Consider the following 26,043-nt stretch of genomic DNA (forward strand, 5'->3'; position numbering starts at 1 on the left):
CATGGCCCACGGGCCCAGCCTCTCCGCGGCACGTGGGATCCTCCCAGACCGGGGCGCGAACTCGGTTCCCCTGCATCGGCAGGCGGACGCGCAACCGCTGCGCCACCAGGGAAGCCCATCAGCTTTTTAAAAAATTTATTTTATTTATTTGGCTGCGCCGGGTCTTAGCTGCAGCACGCGGGATCATTGTTTCGGTGTGCAGGACCTAATTCCCTGACCAGGGTTTGAACCCAGGCCCCCTGCATTGGGAGCACAGAGTCTTTTTTTTTTTTTTTTTTTAATACTTTTCTTTCTTTCTTTCTTTCTTTATTTATTTTTGGCTGCATGGGGTCTTCATTGCTGCGCGTGGGCTTTCTCTAGTTGCGGCGAGCGGGGGCTACTCTTCATTGCGGTGCACGGCCTTCTCATTGCAGTGGCTTCTCTTGTTGTGGAGCACAGGCTCTAGGCATGTGGGCTTCAGTAGTTGTGGCACTCGGGCTCAGTCGCTGTGGCTCACGGGCTCTAGAGCACAGGCTCAGTAGTTGTGGCGCACGGGCTTAGTTGCTCCGGGGCACATGGGATTTTCCGGACCAGGGCTCAAACCCTTGTCCCCTGCATTGGCAGACAGATTCTTAACCACTGGGGAGCGCGAAGTCTTAAGCGCTGGACCACCAGGGAAGTCCCTGGGGCAGGGCCTTGAATGCCAGGCTGAGGACTGGAACTTCCTTCCTCCTGAGGGCAGTGAGGAGCCATGAGGAGTGCATGAGCAGTGAAGGGACATGATCGGCTGTGTGCTGGGTAGATCCCTCAAGGACCAGGGCAGGGGATGACTTTGGTTCCTGGGTGAGGATTGGGGGCTCCAAGGTCATCAAAGTTCAGAAGACTCAAACCCCTGTGTGAGCCCATCTGCACCTGTCGGGCCTGGCTCCAGAGATGGCAGAGGACCTAGTGGCTTCTACAGGACCCAAAGAGCCCTAGAGTACAGTGACTTAAAGTGCAAGATTCAGGCATAGCACAGAGGGGGCCTCACCCCCAGTCTCTGCCCAGATGGACACAGCCCTGGCCTCCCGGTAGTTTCCTGTCATCTCTACCCCTGCCCCCAACAGTCCCGCTCCCCATGGCAGCCATGGCCAGCCAAGTTTTTAAAGTCCTGTGCCTTCTTGCTCAGAACCCTCCCATGGCTGTATACTGCTCTTAGACCAAAACCCACAGGCTTCCCTGCAGCTTAGAGGACCCGGAGTGGCCCTGCCTCTGCAGCCTCTCCTGCTGGCCTCCTCACTCCAGTCTTACTGATGCATCTCCTCCCTCCTGAGGGCCTTTGCACCTGCCATTCCTTCTGCCTGGAACTTACTTCCTGTCTTGGCTCTTGGGTCTCAGTTCAGAGAAACGCCCCCTGACCTTCTGACTCTTGGGGCTCCCCCATTATGTGAACCCTGCCCTAGCCAGGATGTCCTTGTCTAAAATGGGAACAGATTGAGAAGGGGCCAGAGTTGATCTTCCAGGCCCAGAGACTCATGTCCAAGTCCCATGTTCCCATGGGACCCCAGGCGTGGGGGGCATTTCCTGAGTCATCTTGGCACCGAGACCTCCCGGCCAGTGCCCTCCTTCTGTCCCCAGGGACCTGTCAGGGCGGGGATAACGCATCCCTGCCGTGGGAACTAGCCTGATTCCAGCCGGGGATTAAAATTAGCCCCAGAGGTTAAATTTAGCAAGTCTAGCTGGAGCTGGGGGGCTGAGATGGGGGCTTTCGTTGGCCTGGGATTTGCGTAGTTGTGACCGCTCAGAGACCCAACCCAGAGAAGGTGGAGGGTGTGTCTGGGGTCACACAGCGGGCCGCATATGATGGAATGGGGCGTCTCATACTTCCAGCCCTGAGTCTGTGGGAGGATGAGGCACCCTGCCCAGACTCCTCGGGCTGGGGTGTGGGAAGCAGGTACGGCTACTCCCAGAGACAGACCTACATTTCCCTACACTTCCCAAGAGCTCATTCCCAGGCCTTGTGCCAGGTACTCTGTATTTCATACCCACCCCATTCACAGAACAGCAAACTGAGGCCGAGGGAGAGGGCTCCCTTGCTAAAGACCGCTCTCCTGTTCAGAGGCTGGCTGAGACCTGAGAGCAGGCCCACTTCACCCTGGGCAGGCCTCAGCCACCTATGACATGGGAGGGCTGGGGGAGTGGAGTGTGGTCATAGGGTTGGCGGAGGGGATCTCGGGGGCCACGGAGCGGCTGTCTGTACAGTGGAGTGGGTGCTGCTGAACAGGCAACATGATTCCTCGATTCCAAGGAGCCCTGCATGAGGGCTGCTGGGAAAGTCCTGGACCGTGTCTTGGGTACATGCTGCCCTCACTGAGCTGCCCATTCTCACCCTTGGGGCCCCCAGCAGGGAGATCCAAGATCCCCATGAGGAAGGGCCAGAGTTTCTCTCCAGTTTGCCTGGGCCCACCCCATCCCCCAGTCTGAGGGTTCCAAGCTTAAGTCTTTCCAGGGCATTCCCCCCTCCTCCCGCTGGACGGTGAGGCAGGGATAGGGTTTCTCTTATGCTTCCCCCCAACTTTTTATTTTATTTTTATTTTTTGGCCGTGCCACGCAGCATGTGGGATCTTAGTTCCCTGACCAGGGATTGAACCCGCGCCCCCTGCACTGGAAGCGTGGAGTCTGAACCGCTGGACCACCAGGGAAGTCCCCCCACACACAATTTTTAAAATAGAAATCTATAATCACTGAGGGAGAAATGTTAGAAAATTCAAAAGATCAAAAAGGAAAAAAAAAAAAAGACAAAAAGCCCACACATTGTATGATTCCATTTATAAGAAGTGTCCAGAACAGGCAAATCCATAGAGAGAGAACGTAGATTAGTGGTTGCCAGGGGCTGAGGGGAGGGGAATGGGGAGTGGCTGCTAATGGGGCTGGGGTCTTTTTTTGGGAGGATGAAAATTTTCTGGACCTAGAGAGATGTGATGATTGTACAACGTCGTGGATGCCCTAAATGCCACTGAATTGCACACGTTAAAATGGCGGGTTTTATGTTGTGTGAATTGCATCTCAATTTTTAAAAACGGGAAAAAACTCACCCATAAATTTCCACCCAGCGTTGACTCCCAGCTTGAGCATTTCCCTCTAGTCTTTTTTCCACTCTCAGTACAGTTTTTGAATATACATTTTATATATTTTTAATATATGTTTTCTGGTAACCACAGCCCTCAGCCTTGCTCATTGAAGGGCTATTGTGGGATTGAACGAGTTCAGAAGTGTCTGCTGTGTGGACCAGGCTTACTTTCAGAGGCTCAGGATCACTGAGCACCGCTGGGTACCAGCATTGGATGGCCCTCCAACCTGGCCTGTTGAGGACTTTTAAGCTGTCGCCAGTATTCATAACAGCAGTGCATACACAGCACCTGCTGTCTGCAAGGCAGATCTGAATGCCCTTTGTGGGTTAGCTCATTTTATGCTCCAGCAGCGCTGGGCAATGCACCACACTGTTATCCCCGCTGCACAGACACGGGGTCAGGCTCCCCCGAGGTCCCACACTTACCAGCTTGTTTTGCTTTAAAGCTTCAAGTGGGGGCACCCATACTTCTCAATCTTTCCCCCTTGGTCAGCCTTCTCCTTATAAAACATTGGTCTGAAGGTGTTCCATGAGCATTTGCTGCATCCTGGGCTGGTCGAGGGTGTGCGCTGTGGGGATGACCCAGCCTGCCTTGATCTCCCCCATCATCTCCCTTTCAGCACCTGGCAGGGGCAGGAGGAAGATAGGGGGTAGACTGGGGTCCCTGTCCCCACTCTCCACCCACCTACTCTGTCCTCTTCTCCTCTCCCCCGACCCCCAGACCAAGGACACTCCACCCAGCCTGGGACAATGGGGAGGAAGAAAATTCAGATCTCACGCATTCTGGACCAAAGGAATCGGCAGGTGAGTTCAGTGGGTGGGACAGTGGTTCGGGGAAAGGCATTCCTGGCAGGGGACACGGCCTGGGCAAAGGCCTGGCCATCTGGGAGAACTGCAAGGGAATAAGGAGACTTGATGCAATGTCAGGAGTTTGAGACGTAGCATTTACTCATTCTCATGATGATTAATTCACTGATTCTCCTTGATGACTGGAGCCCCAGTCACAGGGGAGATGGAACTCAATACAAATACACCCAACTCAAAGCGCTGGACCAGAGAGAGGCACAGAACTGGGGAAGCTCAGAGAGGGAGTGTGGGCTCTGCCTGGAGGCCAAGGTAAACTTACCAAAGGAGAGGACATTTGGACTGGGTTTTGAAGCATCGATAGGAGTTTGCCATGTTAAGAAGTGAGAAGGAGTAGTACAGCCAGAAAGAACAGCACATGCAAAGGCATGGAATCACGAGGCATGTTCAGGGAACAATTAGGCCCCTCCACCTCCCCTCTCACCATCCCAAATCTTTGTCTTCTCCTGCCCCGCCTGTGGGTCCTGGGTCCAGGTGACATTTACCAAGCGGAAGTTTGGGCTGATGAAGAAGGCCTATGAGCTAAGTGTACTCTGCGACTGTGAGATCGCCCTCATCATCTTCAATAGCGCCAACCGCCTCTTCCAGTACGCCAGCACAGACATGGACCGTGTGCTACTGAAGTACACAGAGTACAGTGAGCCTCACGAGAGCCGCACCAACACCGACATCCTCGAGGTACCCCTGGGACCCACCTCCCCGGCCTCATGAAGCCCAGCACACTCTGCTCACCTAGAGCCTAGGGACTCTTGGTTTGCACAAAAGATGAGCATTGCAATTTGGCTTTGCTGCTAGTCAAAGCAGGTTTGGGGTAATAGAGTGTCCCTTTTAGGGGCAACTTCCTGGATAGTGGAAATAAAAAACATTGAGGGCCCCGCTATGTGCCCCTCACACACATCATCTCCTTTGCTCCTGTTACCCATTTGGTGAGTACAGACACAGAGAAGAAAAGGTCACAAAGCAAACAGACCTCACTGAGGTCCAGAAATGTTTTTGCTTGAGCCGCTGTATCCTCAGGAGAAAGAGGCAGGAGCAGCCCCTGCATTAGCTGGGCAGCCCTCACACCCACGACCCAGGATGGGCAAGATCACTGTCACTTTGGATGTGGGCATCTTTACCCAGGGTGGGAAGCTAAAGCCACTGGGCTGGAGAGAGCAGTGGGCTAGGACTGCACCCAGGAAGCCCCAATGTGGCAGAGGGTGGGGAGAAGCTGGCACAGGAGAGGCAGTGGTCCAGGAGTGTGCTGGTCACTGCTCCCAGGTGGGTGGCAGCTTAGGAGAACCTATAAAGTTGTCCTCAGGTGCTCAGTCAGCTGACATTTATTAAGCACCTACTGCACGCCAGGCTCCGAGGCTGCACATGGGTGCAGAATGGAGGAACCGAATCACACTCAGGAGCAGTGTTAGGATAATGCCAGCAGGCCTGGGTGCATCTCGGCCTCTGCTGTGTGACCCAGGCCTCTCTGGTCCCAGGGCAGGACAGTTCCTCTCTCACACACAGTTGGAACTTACTAGGTGATAACTCACTGGGGTTTTTGGTTAATAGGATTTGGCTGGAGCAGGCTGTGCCTGCACCCTGCCTGCCCACAGAGCTGGATGGGATAGGTCCTCCCCTCTCCCGTAAAACCAGGTTCCTTGGCCAGGATGGAGGGAGTGTCACCCTGTTGTCTCCCCCTTCCACAGACACTGAAGCGGAGGGGCGTGGGCCTTGATGGACAAGAGCTGGAGCCAGAGGAGGGGATTGAGGGGCCAGGAGAGAAGCTGCGGAGGCTGGCAGGTGATGGGGGTGACCCAGCCTTGCCCCGACCCCGGCTCTATGTAAGTGACTCCCTGCCCCGCCATGAATGGGGCCCTTCCCCTACTTCTGAGGTCCAAATGGCGGAGGCCGAGATTGAGAGAGAGACTTAAGACCAGGAATCCTAGAATTTGGGGGCAGGTTTCTGCCTGGGTGGGCAGGGAAGGCTTCCTGGAGAAGTGGGCATTATAGCAGGGGCTTTGAAGGATGGAAAAGAGTTCAACAGGCAGACAGTTCCTTCCTTTTTTTTTTTAAATTTAAATTTTTGGCTGCGTTGGGTCTTCGTTGCTGCGCGTGGGCTTTCTCTAGTTGTGAGCGGCGGCTACTCTTTGTTGTGGTGCGTGGGCTTCTCATTGCAGTGGCTTCTCCTGAGGCGGAGCTCAGGCTCTAGGCACGTGGGCTTCAGTAGTTGCAGCATGCAGGCTCAGTAGTTGCAGCATGCGGGCCCTAGAGCGCACAGCCTTCAGTAGTTGTGGTGCACGGGCTTAGATGCTCCGCGGCATGTGGGATCTTCCCGGACCAGGGCTTGAACCCGTGTCCCCTGCATTGGTAGGTGGATTCTTAACCATTGCACCACCAGGGAAGTCCCAGTTCCTTCCTTCTTTATTTCTTTGATTCATCAAACACCCTGGGAAGCCCCCTCAGGGCCAACCCTATGCTGATTAAGAAGCCTCAGCTCTGGGCCTAGCTGTCAAGGAGCGACAGAGGCAGACACAGGCTCCCGCAGCCGTGTGGCGTTAGGCCAGACGGAGGAGTAGTGAGGACTTGCAGAAGGTGGAGGCTGGCGACTGAACTCATTGGGATTTTCTGTCTTGGACTTGATGCCCTCATTTCCACATTCCTCAGCCAATCCTGCCCTCTCTGCCCTCAGCCAGCAGCTCCCACTATGCCCAGCCCTGACATGGCATATGGGGCCCTGCCCCCACCAGGCTGCGACCCCAGTGGGCTTGGGGAGGCCCTGCCTGCCCAGAGCCGCCCATCCCCCTTCCGTCCAGGAGCCCCCAAAGCTGGCCCCCCAGGTGAGCATGGGGTATAGGCCCTGGGGGAGGAGGGGTGGCGGTCCCAGGGGGGCTGTGCAAGGCGGGAATATTGGCTCTGGTCCTGCTTGGCTGTGGGCATCACTCTGGAGCTCAGACTCCATTAGATGACATGGCCACCTGCCCTCTCTCTGGGGGTCTCCTGCTCCCCAGGCCTGGCGCACCCTCTCTTCTCAGCAAGCCACCTCGGCAGCAAGACACCACCGCCCCTGTACCTGGCAGTGGATGGGAGGAGGCCAGACCTGCCTGGTGGCCTGGCTGGGGCCCGAGGGGGACTGAGTACCTCGGTGAGTGAGGGGAAGGTGTGGAAGGGCTGTGGGGGCAGGGTGGCCTGGGTGTGGGCCTCAGTTTCCCCTTTCCCCTGTCTCTCCACAGAGAGGCCTCTATGGTAGCCTGCAGAGTCCATGCTCCACTGCCACCCCGGGACCCCCACTAGGGAGCTTCCCCTTCCACCCTGCAGGTCCCCCAGGTATGCACCCGCTGTGGGAGGCATCCACACACCTGCCTGTGGGGGGTCCACACTCCCCCGCCCTCCAGAACTGAAAACTGGCTGGTGGGGTGGGTCAGGCTTGGGCAAGGGGCTCCCTGAGGTCAGGGCCTCAGTTTACTCTTCCTGCCCCCCCCCCCCAGAATATGGCCTGGGAGACCCCCCTCCGCCCCCAGGCTTGCTGCAGCCCCCCACCCTGGCCCCCTGGCAGCCCTCCAGGGGTGATGGGCCCCCGGTCACCCCCGCCCAGCCCAGGTAAGTGCCCCGACTGCCTCCTTGCGAGCTCCCTCCCACCCCGGGTTCACGGGTGGGGCTCCTCCAAAGTCTTCCAAGCCCCAGCCACTGCTGACCCCTGGTGGCCACTCCCGGTTCTGCACTTAGCCCCTCCCGACTGGTCCCGGTGGGGATGGGCGGCTATTTTGGAGGCCCCAGGAGGGATCGCCACCCCCTCCTTTCCCAAGGTCCTCCTGCCCAATCTTTGCCCAAGCCATGCCACTTCCATGGCTTCCCTCGCTGAGCTCACGGCCCCGCTCCTCTCTCTCTCTCTCCCTGCAGTGGGGGCCGCAGCCTGGGTGAGGAAGGCCCCCCAGCCCGCGGCGCCTCCTCGCCCACCCCACCAGTCAGCATCAAGTCCGAGCGACTCTCGCCGGCCCCTGGAGGCCCCGGCGACTTTCCAAAGGCCTTCCCCTACCCCTTGCTCCTGGCCCGGCCCCTGGCAGAGCCCCTGCGGCCTGGGCACCCCCTGCGCCGGCTGCCCACTACCGACGGCTGGCCCCGGTAGTAGGCCCGGGGGTGGCACCGATTCTTCCCCTCACACCAGGCGGGGTGAGGGCACGTGGGGTCCCAACCTCCCTCCCTGCGTCCTTGGAGAAGACCCAGCAGTTACGACCCTCTCCGCGGCAGGGGCCTGGAGGGGGGAAAGCCTGGTTCGGATCCAAGGTTGGGGTGCTCCTTTCCCCCTTCCCGTGTGTGTGTATCCATCAATAAAACACACGGGGCATCCGTGAACGAAACCTTCACTGCTCAGAGCCACACCCCCGCCCGGGTCCTCCCATCTCTTCCCCAGCGGCCTCAGTCTTGCCGTGTCGTGTCTTGGGTACCCACTCCAGAACCTGACCCTGAGAGGAGGACTCCAGTGCTGCTTGGGAAGGGGGGTGGGGGTGGGGAGAAGCGGGGTCGGGGTTGGGGGGCACGGGGACGTAAGGGGAGGAGCCCTGGAGGGGGCGCCAACGAGCAGGTGACGCCGTGGGCAGCCAGTGCTCAGCCCGCTGGGGGCCCTAGGGCACCGCATAGAGTGGTTCCACCCCAGTGGTGATGGGCTGGGCTATTTACGCTCCAGCTCCTGAGGGTGTTGGGTCGAGGGCTCAGGCTGGGTTGCAATCGCTTGCAGCAAGAGGCAGTGGGGAACCGTGAATGTTGGGCTATGGGAGCGCTGGAGCGGCCGCTACACTGTTCATCTTTTAAATGGGCATATCCCTTGATCTCTTGACCCAACGATTTCCTCCACCGCAGGGAGGAGGGAGCCAGGCGTTTATCCACCCAGTTTGGAGTGGTGCAAACTCCCTCCACTTCGGCCTGTCCTGTGTTAAGGGCAGACTTGGGGGTCCAGGAGGGAGCCAGAGGGAGCTCCATTTGTTCCTCCCCTCCAGCCACCCCCAGGTGGTCTCAGTGGGATCTTTATAACACTCAGATCTGTCCCCTGACCTTCCTGAGCTCCTCAGCTGCCCTCACCCACTCTGTCTCCTGCCCTGAGGCCCTTAGAAATACTTGCTGTTCCAAGCTAGGGCCACGCTGGTCCTTCCTCCTGGGCCACCTCCTGCAACCCCCAACTGGCCTTCTTTTTAGACTGCTTCCTACCCTCCAAGGCCTAGCTCCCTGACCCCTCCTGCAGGAAGCCCTCTCACTGCCCCAAGCTGAGAAATGGCTCTGACAATTCTCAAAGGGTCTGCTTAGTGGAGATCACCGATCTGGACAAGAATGTGAAAAACACACGGTGTTGGTATCAGTGTTTATAAGATTTGTATGCCCCTACCCCACCATCATTCTACGAAGATCCAAAGCTGATTGGTCCAGATTGGCTGTGGGCGAGTCAGCTTGACCAATAATTTCAAGACCCTTGTCCCCTGTCACCCCAGCCCTCCACAGAGGAACTTTTCAGTAAAATTCAATGCCTTGCATTCCACCATTAGCGCACACAGACCTGGATGTGGCTACAGAGGCAAAAATGTGTGCAGCCTTCGAAATAAGTCACCTCCCTTTCTCCTATAGTCCCCCTTCCCAGCCAAGACTTTCGGTGGCCTCCTTTGACGGGTAGGGAGAGAGGGGGAAATGTGTAAAGTGTCAGACCTTTTCTTGTGACATGAGTGCACTTGCTTGAGCAGCCATATACATAGCACCATTCATATGCCAGATCCAGCCTGGACTTTGTCCTCCGATCTTCCTTGTCCTTGACACCTTCATCCCCCGTGAAGCTGGGGCTTTGGAGCCCTAGTTTCCAGGGGAGAAACATGGCACAATCAAGGTTTGTGAAAGCCTCCCTCCCTGGGGCTTCTGTGGCGTGAGGTGGAGGTGGGGTCCAGGAACAAAAGAGGCAGGAGGCCAAGGGACAGTGGAGGGACACTCCAGGGTGTGTTTGGAGGTAGAGCTACCAGGACCTGCAGATGGCTCGGATGTGGGGTAAAGGGTTTCATTGGCAACTCGCAGCCCCCTCTTACAACACAGGGAAACTTGCAGAGAATGCAGAGTGTGTGGGGGTGAACTCAAGGCCTCTGTGGAGTGTTTAAGTTAGGCTGGAGAGCTCTCTCACCCAACTCAGATTCAGGTTCTAAATCCTCCCCACCTGCTCCCTTCTGTCCCTTCCCACCCTCAGAGGAGGGGTGAGGCATTGTCTCCACCCCAGGCTATGACAGTAGCCTCTGGGGAGCCGGCTGAGCACACAGCCCCTGCCACCCCAGCAGCACCATTGCCACATGCACCATGGTCACCACGCAGGTGCAAATTTCTCCAACTGGGTTATCCTTCTGCGGGTCCCCTTCCTCAGGTCGCAAGGACCCTGGCCATGCACATGGGGTGGATGAACCGCCAACCTGGTGGCCCCCCGCAGTGTCGCAGTCACAGCTCCCCATACAACCAGACACAGGACCAGGGACTTGGGAGGAGGAGAGAGGCCAAGGCAGCAGGTCCTCTGGGGGAAAATGAGGCCTGTCCAGAAAGGGCCCCCTTTTCAGCCTCTGGATAAGAAGGTGGGCCAGTCTCTGAAGTCAGTGCCCACAGGGTAAGTGCTGAGTGTGGCGTTCATAAAAATGTGGGCTGCTTTCAAACGCTGGGGAGCCCCAGGGCCATTTGGTGTGGCTCTTGTGTCATCATCCCTGCGGGGCTGCACTTTCACCATCTGCCGTTAGGTGGCGCCCAGCAGTGCCCTTTGGATTCTGAACTCCCCACTCAAAATTTTAAAATAAAGTGGAAATAATAATAAGTAAATAAAATCTATCTTGGCTTCCAGGGAGTCTGCCCCATGTTTTTAGTCTATGAGCCTGGGGAACCAAAAAGGGCTGTGTCACATGTCATGTGTGTGTGACTATACATGTACAGCTTGAGGTGCTCTGGGCCATAAGGGGACAGTGGACATGCTACTAGGTTCTGGAAAGGCCTCTGGGTCCAGACCCTAGCTCTGTCCCTGCTGGCTGTGTGGAGGAGGAAGCAAGGAGGGTTGTGTGGAAGGGTCCTACTGTGTCTTTCTAAGGACACCATGGTGATGTTGGCCAGGGCCAGTGTCACTATCAGATGGGTTCCAAGTCTCCCAGGGGCTCGGTCACTGGTTGGAAGCACCATGGGAAGTATGGCCTGGGTACGAACATGATGATGGAAGTCAGAGATCTGAGATATGCATTTTAGAGAGCACCATAGAATGAAACAGTGTGGAATGAGAGGGTGGACCTCAGTGTAGACGGAGATTGTGGGACATTAGCATAAACAAACATAGGGAATGTCCAGTGAGGATCAGGGAAAATGGAATACCCAGTGTAGGACAGAATGTGGATTCACCCAATGGAGAATATACAAGGAAGAATGTCCAATGGAGAACAGACCAGACAACATAGCACATGCAATGTAGAATAAGAAGTGAAGAACGGTCAATGTAGAACTGAGATGCTGAGCAAACAACGAGGGATGGAGTACATGGGCCAAGGGAAGACTTTGGCATTTGTTCTGCGTGAGGTGGGAGCCCTGGATGATTGTGAGCAGAGGAGGGACACGGTCTGGCTTAAGTGTTAACGGGAGCCCTCAAGCTGCTCAGGGGAAAACAGACTGTGGGGGGGTGGATGGGGAGTGGGGAATGGAAGCCACAGGAGACCAGGGAGGAGGGGACTGCAGGTGGGAGATGATGGAGGCTGGATTGGGTGGAGGCTGTGAAGGGAAGGAGGCTGGTTGGGACAATGCTTACACTTGGAAGGTGAAGCCATCAGGAGGGGCTAACAGGTCAGGTATGGAGCAAGAGAGAGAATTCAAGGCCAACTTCAGAGTTTGGGGATAAGCACCTGGAAGATGGAGCTGCCTCTTCTGCAATGGGGAGGCTGCAGAGGGAAGATGCAGAGCTCCTGGGGCCAGGATGTGTGTGAGCTGCCTGTGGCTCGCCACATGGGGGTGCTGTGATGCCTGGACTCGTAAACCTTATGCCCATGGGAGAAGTCAGGGTGTGAATTAGATTCGGGCCTCTCAGAGTGTCAGTATCTTTATCAGTTTAATGGGAACAATTGTCCCAGCACCCCGAACTGCTGGAGAAAGCACTCGAGTCAGCCCCCCAGCCTGATGAGCAATGGGCCTGCAGCAAATGTCCCCCTTTTTTTCTTGTTCCACCTTCTCTGACACCCTCCCCAGCTTCCCTGGATCCCACCTGGATGCAGTAGCTCTGAGGGGTGTCTCATGACCCCCATGTAGGTCCTGGGAAATCCCAGTGACCCTCACTGCCACTGCCACCTACACTCTCTCAAGCCAATGCTCTGAGTCCAGAGGACCAAAGTCACAAATAGTGAATCCCCTGCAAACAGACATCCACATGGGCTCATATACAAAGACAAAAACACCCACAGAGACAAGGCAATCAACTATACACGATCCAGCCATAACAATCTTGAGGGAAAAAAATGGAGCTGGAGGAATCAGACTCCCTGACTTCACACTATACTACAAAGCTACAGTAATCAAGACAATATGGTACTGGCACAAAAACAGAAATATAGGTCAATGGAATAGGATAGAAAGCCCAGAGACAAACCCACGCACCTGTGGTCAACTAATCTATGACAAAGGAGGCAAGGATATACAATGGAGAAAAGGCAGTCCCTTCAGTAAGTGGTGCTGGGAAAACTGGACAGCTACATGTAAAAAAATGAAATTAGAACACTCCCTAACACCATACACAAAAATAAATTCAAAATGGATTAAAGACCTGAATGTAAGACCAGACACTATAAAACTCTTAGAGGAAAACATAGGAAGAACACTCTTTGACATAAATCACAGCAAGATCTTTTTTGACCCACCTCCTAGAGTAATGGCAATAAAAACAAAAATAAATGGGGCCTAATGAAACTTAAAAACTTTTGCACAACAAAGGAAACTATAAACAAGACGAAAAGACAACCCTCAGAATAGGAGAAAATATTTGCAAATGAATCAACAGACAAAGGAGTAACCTCCAAAATATATAAACAGTTTATGCAGCGCAATATTAAAAAAACAAACAACCCAATCAAAAAATGGGCAGAAGACCTAAATAGACATTTCTCCAAAGAAGACATACAGATGACCAAGAGGCACATGAAAAGCTGCTCAGCATCACAGATTATTAGAGAAATGAAAATCAAAACTACAATGAGGTATCACCTCACACCAGTTAGAATGGGCATTATCAGAAAATCTACAAACAATAAATGCTGGAGAGGGTGTGGAGAAAAGAGAACCCTCTTGCACTGTTGGTGGGAATGTAAATTGTTACAGCCACTGTGGAGAACAGCATGGAGAACAGCAAAAACTAAAAACAGAATTACCATATGACCCAGCAATCCCACTACTGGGATTCAAAAACCATAATTCAAAAGGACACATGCACCCCAATGGTTCATTGCAGCACTATTTCCAATAGCTAGGTTATGGAAGCAACCTAAATGCCCATCAACAGATGAATGGATAAAGAAGATGTGGTACATATATACAGTGGAATATTACTCAGCCATAAAAAGGAAAGAAATTGGGTCACTTGTAGAGATGTGGATGGACCTAGAGACTGTCGTACAGAGTGAAGTAAGTCAGAAAGAAAAACAAATATCGTATATTAACGTATATATGTGGAATCTAGAAAAATGGTGCAGATGAACCAGTTTGCAAGGCAGAAATAGAGACACAGATGTAGAGAGCAAACGTTTGGACACCAAGGGGGGAAGCGGGGGGTGGGATGGTGGTGGTGGTGGGATGAATTGGGAGATTGGGATTGACATATATACACTAATATGTATAAGATAGATAACTAATAAGAACCTGCTGTATAAAAATAATAATAAAATAAAAATTTTTTAAAAGTGGAGAATTATCATTAAGCAAACACACAGGAATAATTGTTGCAATCAAGAATCATCAATGGGGGCTTCCCTCGTGGCGCAGTGGTTGAGAGTCCGCCTGCCGATGCAGGGGACGCGGGTTCGTGCCCCGGTCCGGGAAGATCCCACATGCCGCGGAGCGGCTGGGCCCGTGGGCCATGGCCGCTGAGCCTGCACGTCCAGAGCCTGTGCTCCGCAACGGGAGAGGCTACAACAGTGAGAGGTCCGCGTACCGCAAAAAAAAAAAAAAAAAAAAGAATCACCAATGGGCTTCCCTGGTGGTGCAGTGGTTAAGAATCCGCCTACCATTGCAGAGGACACGGGTTTGAGCCCTGGTCCGGGAAGATCCCACATGCCGCGAAGCAACTAAGCCTGTGCGCCACAACTACTGAGCCTGCGCTCTAGAGCCCGCAAGCCACAACTAGAGAAAATCCGCGTGCAGCAACAAAGACCCGACACAGCCAAAAATAAATAAATAAAAATTTTTAAAAAAATCATCAATAGATGCTAAATTAGAGGTTTACGGTATGATGAGAAACAAGATACTTGGTCAAGAAGTACCTGTCCACAAGATACCTATTCATTACAAAGGGAAAACTAGTAAATTTACCATGGGGATGTCTGTCAAGTAAATGATCAAAGATGACAGCAGTAATGAGACATAGTCCCCAAAATATAATTTATTCACTGTGAAGTCCCCTGCTTTCATTTTTCCTTGTTATACTTGAAAGTTGCTAAGACAGTAGTATTAAATGTTCTCACTACACACACAAAAAAGATAATTAGGTGATGGAGGTGTTAACCAATCCTATGGTGGTAATCATTTTGTAATATGTGTGTATCACATCATCACGTTTAAACTTACACGATGCTATATGCCAACTGTATCTCAATAACGCTGGAAAAAATTATACACAATCTAGGCTTTTGTTTAAATAAACTGTTTAATTTAGAACAATTTTAGATTTACAGAAAAACTGTGAACATAGTACAGAGAGTTCCCATATACCCCACACCCAGTTTCCCATATTATTAACACCTTGCATTAATATGGTACACTTGTGACAATTAATGAACCAATATTAAAAATTGTTATTCCTTAAAAAAAAACACAACTAAACATGATCCGCTCACAGGCCTCATAAAGACACTCAGACAGTCACACCCACATAATATGTCCACACTCAGGCAAACATACTTATCCATAGAAACAGAGCTGAAAAAGTTGGGCTCTAAGCCCTTTCCTCTAAGCCTTGAAACAGAAAACATCAGATTCCTGAGGCTGACATTTAGTCCTTGATCTAGCCACGCCTGAAGCTGACAATGCTTTTGGAGTTTTCTGTTACGTTAGCTAAATTTTTTCCTTTTTTGCTGGAGCCCATTTAAGTTGGACTTTTTTTTTTTTTTTTTTTTGGCTTGCAACCAGGGTTCTGGCTGATAGAGATAAATAAGGCTTTTGCCAGGTGAAAAAAAAGGGGGGGAGCAGGGGAGGAAGGAGGCACCCCAAGATGGAAGATGGCATTTACAGAGGCCTGGAGATATAAGGAAGCATGGCCTGTGGCTAGCTGTATTATAGCGCGTACAATAGTGTTGGCGGCAGATTGAATTCAGGCAGAGGGGTCTGAATTCAGTCTGAGAAACTGGAATCTAGTCATTGGGGGCCACCGAATGTTCTTTTTTAATTTATTTTTAATTTATTTATTTTTGGCTGCCTTGGGTCTTCCTTGCTGCGCGTGGGCTTTCTCTAGTTGTGGCGAGCAGGGACTACTCTTTGTTGCAGTGCGCGGGCTTCTCATTGCGGTGTCTTCTGTTGTGGACCACGGGCTCTAGGTCCGCGGGCTTCAGTAGTTGTGGCTCGGGGACTCTAGAGCGCAGGCTCAATAGCTGTGGCGCTTGGGCTCAGTTGCTCCGCCTATTGTGGGGTCTTCCTGGACCAGGGCTCGAACCCATGTATGCAGGCGGATTCTTAACCACTGCACCACGAGGGAAGCCCCCACCAAATATTCTTTCTTTTTTTTTTAATGTGGGATCTTCCCAGACCGGGGCACGAACCCGTGTCCCCTGCATCGGCAGGAGGACTCTCAACCACTGCACCACCAGGGAAGCCCGCACCAAATAGTCTTGATCAGGGGAGTTCCACGCTCAGAACTCCCCAGCGGGAGGCAGTGATTGGATGAATAAGTGTATTCCACTCAAACGTGCGAAATACGTGCAGGTGAGGACACTGAGTCTCAGAGACACCGGTCACCCTGGGGTCCCAGAGACCCCGGTTGGAGCTCGTTGAGCAATTTTGAACTACAACTTCCGGCATGCAATGCGAGAGACTCCTTGTCCTCCTGATTTGTCCCCTGGCTCCAAGCCTGACGATTGGTTGGGTGGGCTGCTTGTCAGACCAAAGTCGGGTTTTGATTGATCGAGTTCCGAGCTGTGCTCCGAGCTCCAGGCCCATGGGTCCCGGCACAGCGCTCCAGCAGGCAACATGGTAAGCCGGGAACTCTTCGCATGGGGGGCCCTGAGGGGCTAGGGGTTCCGCCGAGGGGTGTCCAGGGAGACACTGAGGAGACCGGGATCCCTTTGTTGGCACTGAGGTCTCTGAGGGATTTGGGATCGCGCTGAGGGCCGTGTTTCCCTGTCTGGGGTCAGGGTCTCACTGCGGGACCTATGAGGGGGTCGGGGGTTGTACAAGGGAACTGGAAGGCCTTGAGTGTTCTTGGCTTCTGACAAGTCCTTGGGGGGCCCTCTAGGGGCCTGGCTGAGGGTGTCGTCCCGTGGAGGGTACTGGGGATCTGAACAACTTCGGAGCCCCGTGAGGGAGATCTGGGGTCCCCCGGGGCCCACTCTGGGGATGGTGTCCTGCGGGAGCGTGGGGGCCACGCCGACGGGGTCCATCGGGGCTCCCTACGGGTGTGGGGTGTGCCGAAGGACCAGGGAGAATCCTGAGAGGAGGGGGCCATGCGGAGGGGATCTGGGTGGGCTCAGGGTGGGGGAGGGTCCCAGAATTGGAGACAGCACAGTTGGAACCCTCAGGTCTCACGTGGTTCTGGGTCCAACCCATTGAGTTTACTCTTCAAGCTTAGCCTGGCCCCTGTGGGTCAGGCTGGTGCTGGGCGAGGGCGGAGACCCCCCAGCCCCTAGGACTGGACAGAGGGAGAGACAGGATGGAGGGGCCAGGAAGGCGGCCTGACCTTGCTTGGGGTGGGTGGGTGACCCCGAGGAGGGGCGCTGGAGGTGGGTCTGAAGTAAGAGCATGGATGGAAGGCGCTGATGAAAGTGGATGTCGTTCCAGGGTGCGGGACGTTGTGGGAGGTGAGGGGAAGGGCTCTCGGAAACGGGATGGAGGAAAGTCGCATTGATCACAGATCCAGGGAAGAGCTTTGAGCAGAGGAGGGACATGGGCTGATGGGATGCTTCAGAGATCTTTGGAGATCTGCAGAGCGTGGACCCTAAGACTGGAGGCTGCTGGGGGCGGGCGGTGAGAAACATCCGTGGACGGACCTCGGGAGCCTTAGGTGGAGAGATGCATGTCTTCCCTCCTTCCCTTCTCTTCCTTCTTCATCCTTCCTCCCTCTTCTTCTCCCTTCCTCTCTCTCCCTCTCCTTCCTTTCTAACGTCCTTCCTCTCCAAGTGCTGGGATCGCAGTTGGAACCATGGGTCTCCTCCCTGGGAGGTGTCCAAGGGTAATGGGGTCAGCGATGGAGAACCCCGGGGTCTGGGAGGGTCTCTGAGACCCTAATGGTTGGGCGCAGAGGACGCCGGGGGAGAGAGCCGGGCAGTGAGGTGGGTTGGTCCTGAGCTGGGTCCGCCTGGCCTTGCGGGCTGAGGAGCGGAGTTGGACGTTTACTAGGAGACTGGGAAGGGCCTGGGCCGCCTGGAGGAGCCGAAAGCCGTGTCCACGGGAGTGATGGGTGGGTGCTGGGGCCTCCAGGGAAGGGCCTGGAGGAGGCATGGTCTGCGAGCTCAGCAGAGAGGTTCCGCCAGGGGATGATGGGTCACAAGGGAGAGGTGTCTGGAGAGCCAGGGAGACTGGGGAGCAGCTGCTGGGAGGTGCTGGGTTTCCAGGGAGGAGTGGAGGAGGGGTCCTGGGAGGAAGGGCGGGGCCACTTCGAGGGGCCCAACTGTGCTCTGGGTCATTAATGCCTGCTAGCCAGTCTGCATTTGGGTGGGGGCAGGGTGAGCAGTGAGACCAGAAAGATGATGCCCCACCTCATTACTGAAAAAATGTTCCTGGTCTCAGTTTACAAATCACAGCATAAAGAAAATATCCTATTAGTCTTTTATTTTAATGATGGATTTCTCAGCAGTCATTCTGAATTGCAGTGCTAGGCCCGATAGCCATCACATTCGAGCTTTCCCTATTAAAGTTAGCTTATTTTTGCCTGATTAAAGGATAATTTTAACAATTAGTTTTAATATTAATGTAATCTTTATTTCATTTTAGTTGTTGATACCATAATACTAGCAGACAGCCCTCCTGAGCACTTAATTTTACATAATTACTGAAAGCAAATTGGTATTTACTGCAGTCAAGCAGGAAAACCCAGCTTCAGACTGATTACCAAAAACATTTTTTCTAAAACGTTTTAAAATAAGTATATGAAAATGTGTTATGAATTGTTGTTTAAAAGTTTGTTAGTAGAACTTGGTAAGAAAATTCCTAATTAAAAAACGTCATCCCACTCAAACGTGTAAGTCTTTATCCTGAAACAGGTAGTGGGCCAGAAATAGACGGCTTTCCTCCTTGGTTGATTACAAAGGGAGGGAGAGGGAGAGAGGGTGACTTCAATTATCAGGGATAATTTAAGATGGGAAAGACTTGGGGGACAGAACCACCTGGGTGAACGTTGAAACTACAAGCTCACCTGAGACACAGTTACAAAAACTGCGTCCGTGGGACCGTGGGAGAAGAGCGCTTCCACTGGGTGTGCCCGGCTCGTTGTAGGTCCAGAAGGTGATCGTGAGAGTACACGAAACAAAATAGGAAGCACCCCATTTCCAGATGAGGAAAACTGAGGCTTGGGGAGATTTAAATCCTTAAATCCTTAGCACAAAGAGGAAAGTGAGCCCCAGTGTCTGCTCCAGCACGTGCTCTCCGCCGCCCCACACCCCAGCCAGGTGGTGGGGAGGGACCTGCGTTTTGCTGGGGCTCCCAGGATTGGGTCTGAGCCCACCCCAGGACCTTTCCCCAAGAAGCAGCTTGAGCCAGGGTGGCCCTGCCTCTGCCACCTGGCCCCAGAGTCTCTATAAATAGTCGGGCTTCCGAGGCGTGAGCTTGCGATCATCTGGCTGGCACTGCCCTTCACGTTTCCTCCCCGCAGGCTGTCCTTGGAGTGCAGCTGGTGGTGACGTTGCTCACTGCCACCCTCATGCATAGGCTTGCACCACACTGCTCCTTCGCGCGCTGGCTGCTCTGCAATGGCAGGTGAGCCACACCCGCTCCCCGGGCGGTGGGCGGAGCCCCTAAGGCCCCGCCCTCCCTGGTTTTTCTCCTAGCCCCGCCTCAAGCCCTGCAAGGCGAGGTTTTTTTGTTTTGTTTTGTTTTGTTTAAAAAAACAACAACAACCACCAACTTTGTTGAGATGTAATTGACAATAATCTGCAAATATTTGAAGTACACAGTTGGATCAATTTTGACAGATTGTACACATCGCTGAGACCATCTCCACACTCAGAAGAGCAGCTGCTTCCCCCACTCCTGCTCCCCTTCATCCCTACTCTAGCTGTAGATCTGTTTCCGAAACTCTTTTTGTCCCGGTTTGGGTTTCGGACCCTTTCTGAGAATCTGGTGGAAATTGTAAACTCTCTAGGGCAAGTCACATGGCAGTTCCTTTCCTGACTGCCTGTCTCTGCCCTCAGTCTCTTCCGATACAAGCACCCTTCCGAGGAAGAGCTTCGGGCCCTGGCGGGGAAGCAGAGGCCCAGAGGCAGGAAGGAGCGGTGAGTGAACCCCCAGCCTTAGGTAAGTGGCTCCCTTCCAGGGGAGGCCATGAGGGCACAGGGCCTTCCCTGCCCACTTCCAGGCACTGCTCTGGGCACAGGAGAATTGGGGACACCCCAGGCTGAGGAGATGGTCACTGTCATTCACTGGTTGCCTCCAGTTGGCGTCTAATGCTTATTGGAAGTTTGCTCTGGGCCAGCCCTATGGGTGGGTGGTGGCCTGGCATTCAGAGGACACCCAGGCTGGGGGAGAAGGTACCGCCTAGGCCTCCTGTGCTCTGAGGGTGACATGGTAGAGCCTCTCAGACTGGGGTGGGGTGGACCGCCATGGCTGCCTGGGGAGGGGAGGATGGAGGATGCTGTTCTGACACATTCCCCGCTCCTCCCAGGTGGGCCAATGGCTATAGTGAGGAGAAGCCATTATCTGTGCCCCGAGACACCCCTTTCCAGCTGGAGACCTGTCCCCTCACAGCCGTTGATGCCCTCGGTAACAGCTGGGTCCCCAACTCCCCTGGCCCTTGGCTCACACCCTGGTGGGGTTGGTTGGGGGAGCATCCTGGGCGGGCTAAGCTGGGGAGTCAATTGCATGCTCCCCTGCAGTCCTGCGCTTCTTCCTGGAGTACCAGTGGTTTGTGGACTTCGCGGTGTACTCGGGTGGCGTGTACCTCTTCACAGAGGCCTACTACTATGTGCTGGGCCCGGCCAAGGAGACCAACATCGCTGTGTTCTGGTGCCTGCTCGCCATCGCCTTCTCTATGTATCCTTCCTCTTAGCTCCCCAGGTGGGGAAGGTGGAGGCATGTGGAAGCTGGACCCCAGGCTCCTTGTCACCCCAGAAACTCAGTGGTGTAAAGCAGTCACTATTTTATGTTTTCCTCGGCCGGGGCTCAGCTGGGTTGCCTCATATCTGCTCCAAGTGGGCTTGCCTTTCAGCGGTCTAGAGCAAGCTTCCTCACCACAGCGGCCAGGAAGGAAAAGGGGGCACTGCAGGCCTCCTGAGGCTTTGCCTGAAGTTGGTCCACCCAACCCCTGTCCATTCTCTGGGTCAAAGCCAACGGCGGGTACCGGCGCGGGTGGGGGTGGGTGGGGGAACCTGGGCCTCAGGGCGGGGTTCCCTGTCCCTCAGGCGTGGGGTTACCCGGAGCCCCAAGGTCCCCTCAGCAGTCCAGAACAGATGCAGGGACTGGCAAAGAGACGTCCCTTCTGTAATCTTTTTAGGAAGCTGCATAGAGAGCAGAGAGGCAAAACTGTGACTTTGAGGACCCAAGTCGGAGACAAGGTCCTTGTGGAATGGGCTTGCAAAGAATGGCAGATTGGAGATAGAGACTTGTATCTCTTGTAGCCTCTCAGAGGAATGGGAGACTCAGGAGCTGTGAATTCAGCCAGGAGGCTGAGTGGGTCAGGGAGACTTGACCTCCTGAAGAGACAGACTTGACCTCCTGACAGACAGACAGACAGAGGCAGAGTTGGCCATTTCTAACTGACCACAGGCAGTGTGATGAGGCCAAGCTGGAGGCCTGGCTCAGGACCGCCCGCTCGCTGATGACACAGGCCTGAGCAGCAGTGAGCCTCGTGTCCTGGGCTTGCCCAGCAGCTCACTCCTCTGCTCCCCAGGACTCCAAGCCTGAACTTCCATGTTTGTGCTCTGGAGTCAGTGGGGGGTCACTGGTTGGGGGTGGTGGATGGGGGAGGGGGTCACTACAGGCACTGGAGGCCTCCTTAGCCCTGCCCCCAGCAAGGTGTTCCTGACTGTGACCCGGCTGTACTTCAGTGCAGAGGAGGGGGGCGAGCGCTCAGTCTGCCTCACCTTCGCCTTCCTCTTCCTCCTCCTGGCCATGCTGGTGCAGGTGGTGCCGGAGGAGACCCTTGAGCTGGGCCTGGAGCCAGGTATGTGCAGTCTGGGGCCTGGGGGTTTTGCTGCAGTCTGGGGCCTGGGGTTTAAGCCTCTGGGTTATTGCTGTCAGCGTTTTCTTTACGTATTTTGAGGCTAATTGACAAGGTGTTTACAAGTTTAAAACTGCTAAGTCTTCCTGGCAAATCAGCCATTTTTTCATGATGTATGGACCCATTTTGATTCTAATAATACTTCCATCTTAGTCTAGTTTGTCTGGTATTAATATAGCCTTTCCAGCTTTCTTCCTTCCTTTCTTCCTCCCTCCCTCCCTCCCTTCCTTCTTTCCTTCTTCCTTCTCTTTTTAAATTGATATATACTTGACATATTATATTAGTTTCAGGTGTACAACATAATGATTCAATATTTGTGTATACTGCAAAATGAGCACCACAATAAGTCTAGTTAACATCCATCACTGCACATTTTTTTTTTCTTGTGATGAGAACTTTTAAGATCTACTTGCTTAGCAACTTTCAAATATACAATACTACCTTTCTTTTGATTAGTATTTGTTATATCTTTTTGACATCCCTTTACTTTCAACCTTCCAGTGACCTCATGTTGAGGTATGTCTACTTAAAAAAAATAAAAATAAATATATAGATATAGATATTTTCTTTCTTTATTTTCTTTCTTTATTTTTTAATTTGGCCTTGCTGCATGGCTTGCAGGATCTTGGTTCCATGACCAGAGATTGAACCTGTGCCCCCAGCAGTGAAAGCTCAGAGTCCTAATCACTGGACTGCCAGGGAATTCCCTATCTGGATATTTTCCATCAAGTCTGATAGTCTGTATCATTTAACTTCAAAGTTTAATCCACTTACATTTATTGTGATTTCTGACATATTTGGCCTTGTCTCTACCATCTTACATTTTCACTTTCTATTTGTTCCTTTTCTTTTGTGCTGTTGACAGTGGCTGCCAGCTTAATTGTCCTTCCTTTTGGTGATCTGTCATAACTTCTGACTGCTTTGTGAGCTCTTTGTTTTTGGTATTCTGCAGTTTTGCCACAGTGTGTCTAGGTATGGATTTCTTTGTATTTATCTCGTTTTATATACTTTGTATGTATCATCCATTCTGCAGACTTCTCAGTAATTCCCTTTCAATATCTCTTCTCCTTCATTCTCTCTCTTCTCTCCCTCTGGGGTTCAGACTTGACTTATATTGAACTTCCTATTCTGTCCTCCTTATCTCTTAATCTTCCATCACATTTTCCACCTTCCTGTCTTTCTGAGTCGGAATCTGAGTGATTTCTTCAGATCCAATTCATTAGTTCCTCCTTTGGCTCCTTCTAAGATGCTGTTTAACAACTTATCACTTCAATAATTATATTTTCCTTTTGGAAGAGCTTAACTGATTCCTTTGCAAATCCACCTGGTCCTCTGAGGTAGTCTCATGTCACCTGTTCTGTGATTCCAACTTTTATTTTCCTCAGGCATTTCACACAGAAGCCTTGGGGTCTAAACTTGTGCTTTGTTTTTTTTCTCCTGACTCACCTTTATGGTAATTTGTTGTCTTGTGTGTTTGGTGATTTTGGTTGTGAGCTCATATTATTTGCTTTTACTCCGTGGAAAATGTGGGGGCCTGAACTGAGAATTCTTTCCAGGACTTTGATTTCCTCCTGTGGAGCCCTTCATGACCCTCCAGGCTCGGGGAAGCTCAGACTCAGTGCCCTCTGCCCCCATGTCCCTCAGTCCAATCAAGGGTGTCTGTCTAGCACATTCTCTTGAGCTTCACATAACTGGAGAACAAAATTGTCCTCATGCTTGTCACAGGGCCTGGCTGCCACTAGTGTGTTCCTACCTGGGGAACAAAAGGATGTCTGGAAGGGGGGCAGAGTAGGCTCTGAGGCCCCAGGGGTCTATTTTGGACACCACCCTCTCTTTGTCTTCCCCAGGCCTGGCCAGTATGACCCAGAACTTGGACCCACTTCTGAAGACACAGGGCTGGGACTGGGCGTGAGTCCTGGGAAGGGAGGGGGAGCAGCGGCATGCTGCCACCTGCAGGCAGGGTGCTGACCTGCCGCGGGGCCCTGACCCCTCTCTTTTTCCCAGTCTTCCTCTGGTCAAGCTGGCCATCCGCGTGGGGCTGGCGGCAGTGGGCTCCATGCTGGGTGCCTTCCTCACCTTCCCAGGCCTGCGGCTGGCCCAGACCCACCATGATGCACTGACCATGTCGGAAGACCGGCCCATGCTGCAGTTACGTGGGGGACCGGGTGGATGGAGCATTAGGGCGCCTAGGGGAGGGGCCGGTGGGGATGGTGGGTGCCCAAGCCTACCCGCTCTGTGCCCTTGCCCCCAGGTTCCTTCTGCACACCAGCTTCCTGTCCCCCCTGTTTGTCCTGTGGCTCTGGACCAAGCCCATGGCGCGGGACTTCCTGCACCAGGCTCCCTTTGGGAGCACGTCCTTTTCTCTGTGCGTATGGAAGTGGGAGGCAGGGCAGCTGGGGCCCCCTCTGGCTACTCCAGACTCTGAGGCTAAGGGAGGAGTGGGTCCTGGGGGAGGATCCTGGGGCAGAGGGCAGCCTCACTAGCCCCCTCGCCCCTCTCGGTGCAGGCTGTCCGACTCGGCCTTCGACTCGCTGCGTCTCTGGATGCTGGTGGCACTGTGCCTGCTGCGGCTGGCGGTGACCCGGCCCCACCTGCAGGCCTACCTGTGCCTGGCCAAGGCTCGAGTGGAGCAGCTGCGGCGGGAGGCCGGCCGCATCGAGGCCCGAGAGATCCAACGGCGGGTACCGGCGCGGGCGGGGGTGGGTGGGGGAACCTGGGCCTCAGGGCGGGGTTCCCTGTCCCTCAGGCGTGGGGTTACCCGGAGCCCCAAGGTCCCCTGCTGCAGCCACTGCTACCTGTCCACCAGGTGGTGCGGGTGTACTGCTACGTGACAGTTGTGAGCCTGCAGTACCTGACTCCGCTCATCCTCACACTCAACTGCACGCTGCTGCTCAAGACTCTGGGTGAGAACCCGCCTGGGCGACGGCGGGGGCGGGGTGCCTGGAGTTGGAGCGGGGCGGGGCTGAGCCTGGAGCGAGGGGCTGGAGTTGTAGTTGGGTGGGGGAGGGGAGGGGAGGGCAGGGCCGGAGATTGAGCGAGGCGGGGGCGGGGCCTGGCTATAGAGGGGGCGGGGCGGAGGCTGGAGGGCCCTGGGATGGGGCGAGGTCAGAGGCGGAGCCTGGGGTGGGGCCCTTAGATGAGGTGCGGGCAGAGCCTGGGGTAGCCGAGGTGGTGGAAGGAGGCAGAACCCGGGGCGGGGCCGGTGAGTGTCAGCATGGGTGGGGGTCCTGGAGGCCAACTCCGCCTGCGCCTCCACCCATCCCTCCCTCCACCCTCTTTCTCTCGCAGGCGGCTACTCCTGGGGCCTGGGGCCCGTCCCCCCGCTGTCCCCTACCCCGTCCTCAGCCCGCGATGGCCCGGTCGGCCCCGAGGAGGACGAGGCCCAGCAGACCGTGACCCTGATCGCCGGGGTCCTGGGCAGCTTGCTCACGCCACTCTTCCTCCGCGGCGTCCTCGCCTTCCTCATCTGGTGGATCGCCACCTGCCAACTGCTCTCCAGCCTCTTCGGCCTGTACTTCCACCAGCATCTGGCGGGCTCCTAGCCCGCCTGCAGACACTCCTGCGGCCCCAAGGTCTGGTCCTGGGACAGCGGGGCGCGGGCCACCCCCTCAGTGTCCCCGGGTGCAAGGTGGTCCTGGGAGTCCCAGATGCGTCTGCTGTGCCAGTCCCCTTAACTGCATGCCTGAGCCGTGGCCACGCCTTGGACCCTGAACTTCTGCCTAGAAACTTGATTACCCAGGCCCAGCGGCAGAGGGTCCCACGGGCAGCCATTGTTCCCAGATTGCACGTGGCCAGTTTGACTGCAGTGGGGGTGGGCGTGGGGGTGGGAGGGGGCACTCTTCTGAACAAATAAATGAGCAAGCCGATTTTTTAAAAATTTTATTTATTTATTTTTGGCTGCTTTGGTTCTTTGTTACCGCGCGCAGGCTTTCTCTAGTTGTGGCGAGCGAGGGCTACTTTTGGTTGTGTGTGGGATTCTCATTGCAGTGGCTTCTTTTGTTGCGGAGCACGGGCTCTAGGCACGCGGGCTTCAGTAGTTGTGGCACGTGGGCTCAGTAGTCGTGGCTCGCGGGCTCTAGAGCGCAGGCTCAGTAGTTCTGTCACACGGACTTAGTTGCTCCGTGGCATGTGGGATCTTCCGGAACCAGGGCTCGAACCCGTGTCCCCTGCATTGGCAGGTGGATTCTTAATCACTGCGCCACCAGGGAAGCCCGAGCAAGTGGCTTTTTACAAAAAGGATCCAGGCGGTTTGGGAGGCGGCTTTCTGCATGCTGTCAGGTTAAGTGGTGCAGGCTGGGTG

General features: G+C 54.2%; 2 protein-coding genes across 4 annotated transcripts in view; both read left to right on the forward strand.

Moving 5' to 3' along the window:
- Positions 1 to 8,370, forward strand: part of MEF2B (myocyte enhancer factor 2B) — a 27,384-nt gene extending 19,014 nt beyond the window's left edge. The window contains exons 7-14 of one of the 2 annotated variants that reach the window (XM_055082468.1): positions 3,810 to 3,892; positions 4,427 to 4,630; positions 5,635 to 5,769; positions 6,618 to 6,765; positions 6,937 to 7,070; positions 7,159 to 7,252; positions 7,414 to 7,525; positions 7,826 to 8,276. In XM_055082468.1, the coding sequence (XP_054938443.1) occupies positions 3,810 to 3,892; positions 4,427 to 4,630; positions 5,635 to 5,769; positions 6,618 to 6,765; positions 6,937 to 7,070; positions 7,159 to 7,252; positions 7,414 to 7,525; positions 7,826 to 8,051 (1,136 nt within the window). In that variant the 3' untranslated portion in view covers positions 8,052 to 8,276. Of the gene's footprint in view, positions 1 to 3,809; positions 3,893 to 4,426; positions 4,631 to 5,634; positions 5,770 to 6,617; positions 6,766 to 6,936; positions 7,071 to 7,158; positions 7,253 to 7,413; positions 7,526 to 7,825 lie in introns of both variants that reach the window. The other variant, XM_055082467.1, reaches the window with a different exon arrangement.
- A 7,876-nt stretch (positions 8,371 to 16,246) lies between these two features.
- Positions 16,247 to 25,627, forward strand: TMEM161A (transmembrane protein 161A). 2 transcript variants are annotated; one of them, XM_024134166.3, is made up of 12 exons: positions 16,247 to 16,348; positions 19,182 to 19,285; positions 19,720 to 19,800; positions 20,190 to 20,287; positions 20,401 to 20,557; positions 21,535 to 21,686; positions 23,591 to 23,651; positions 23,748 to 23,891; positions 23,995 to 24,108; positions 24,250 to 24,424; positions 24,550 to 24,646; positions 25,032 to 25,627. In XM_024134166.3, the coding sequence occupies exons 1-12, from the start codon at positions 16,346 to 16,348 to the stop codon at positions 25,283 to 25,285; spliced, it is 1,440 nt and encodes a 479-aa protein (XP_023989934.1). In that variant the 5' UTR covers positions 16,247 to 16,345; the 3' UTR covers positions 25,286 to 25,627. The 2 variants fall into 2 exon arrangements, with proteins under 2 accessions (XP_023989934.1, XP_028339947.1); XM_028484146.2 differs by lacking the exons at positions 20,401 to 20,557; positions 21,535 to 21,686.
- Positions 25,628 to 26,043: the final 416 nt, after the last annotated feature.

The sequence above is a fragment of the Physeter macrocephalus genome, unplaced genomic scaffold, assembly GCF_002837175.3.
Source record: "Physeter macrocephalus isolate SW-GA unplaced genomic scaffold, ASM283717v5 random_132, whole genome shotgun sequence".
Classification (NCBI taxonomy): Eukaryota; Metazoa; Chordata; class Mammalia; order Artiodactyla; family Physeteridae; genus Physeter; species Physeter macrocephalus.

What these genes read in the sequence shown, in the direction of transcription:
- TMEM161A (XM_024134166.3), top strand. An exon ending in CCCAGAGGCAGGAAGGAGCG is followed by an intron (nt 19,801 to 20,189) that starts GTGAGTGAACCC and finishes CGCTCCTCCCAG; the next exon opens with GTGGGCCAATGGCTATAGTG. An exon ending in CTCGCCATCGCCTTCTCTAT is followed by an intron (nt 20,558 to 21,534) that starts GTATCCTTCCTC and finishes CCCTGCCCCCAG; the next exon opens with CAAGGTGTTCCTGACTGTGA.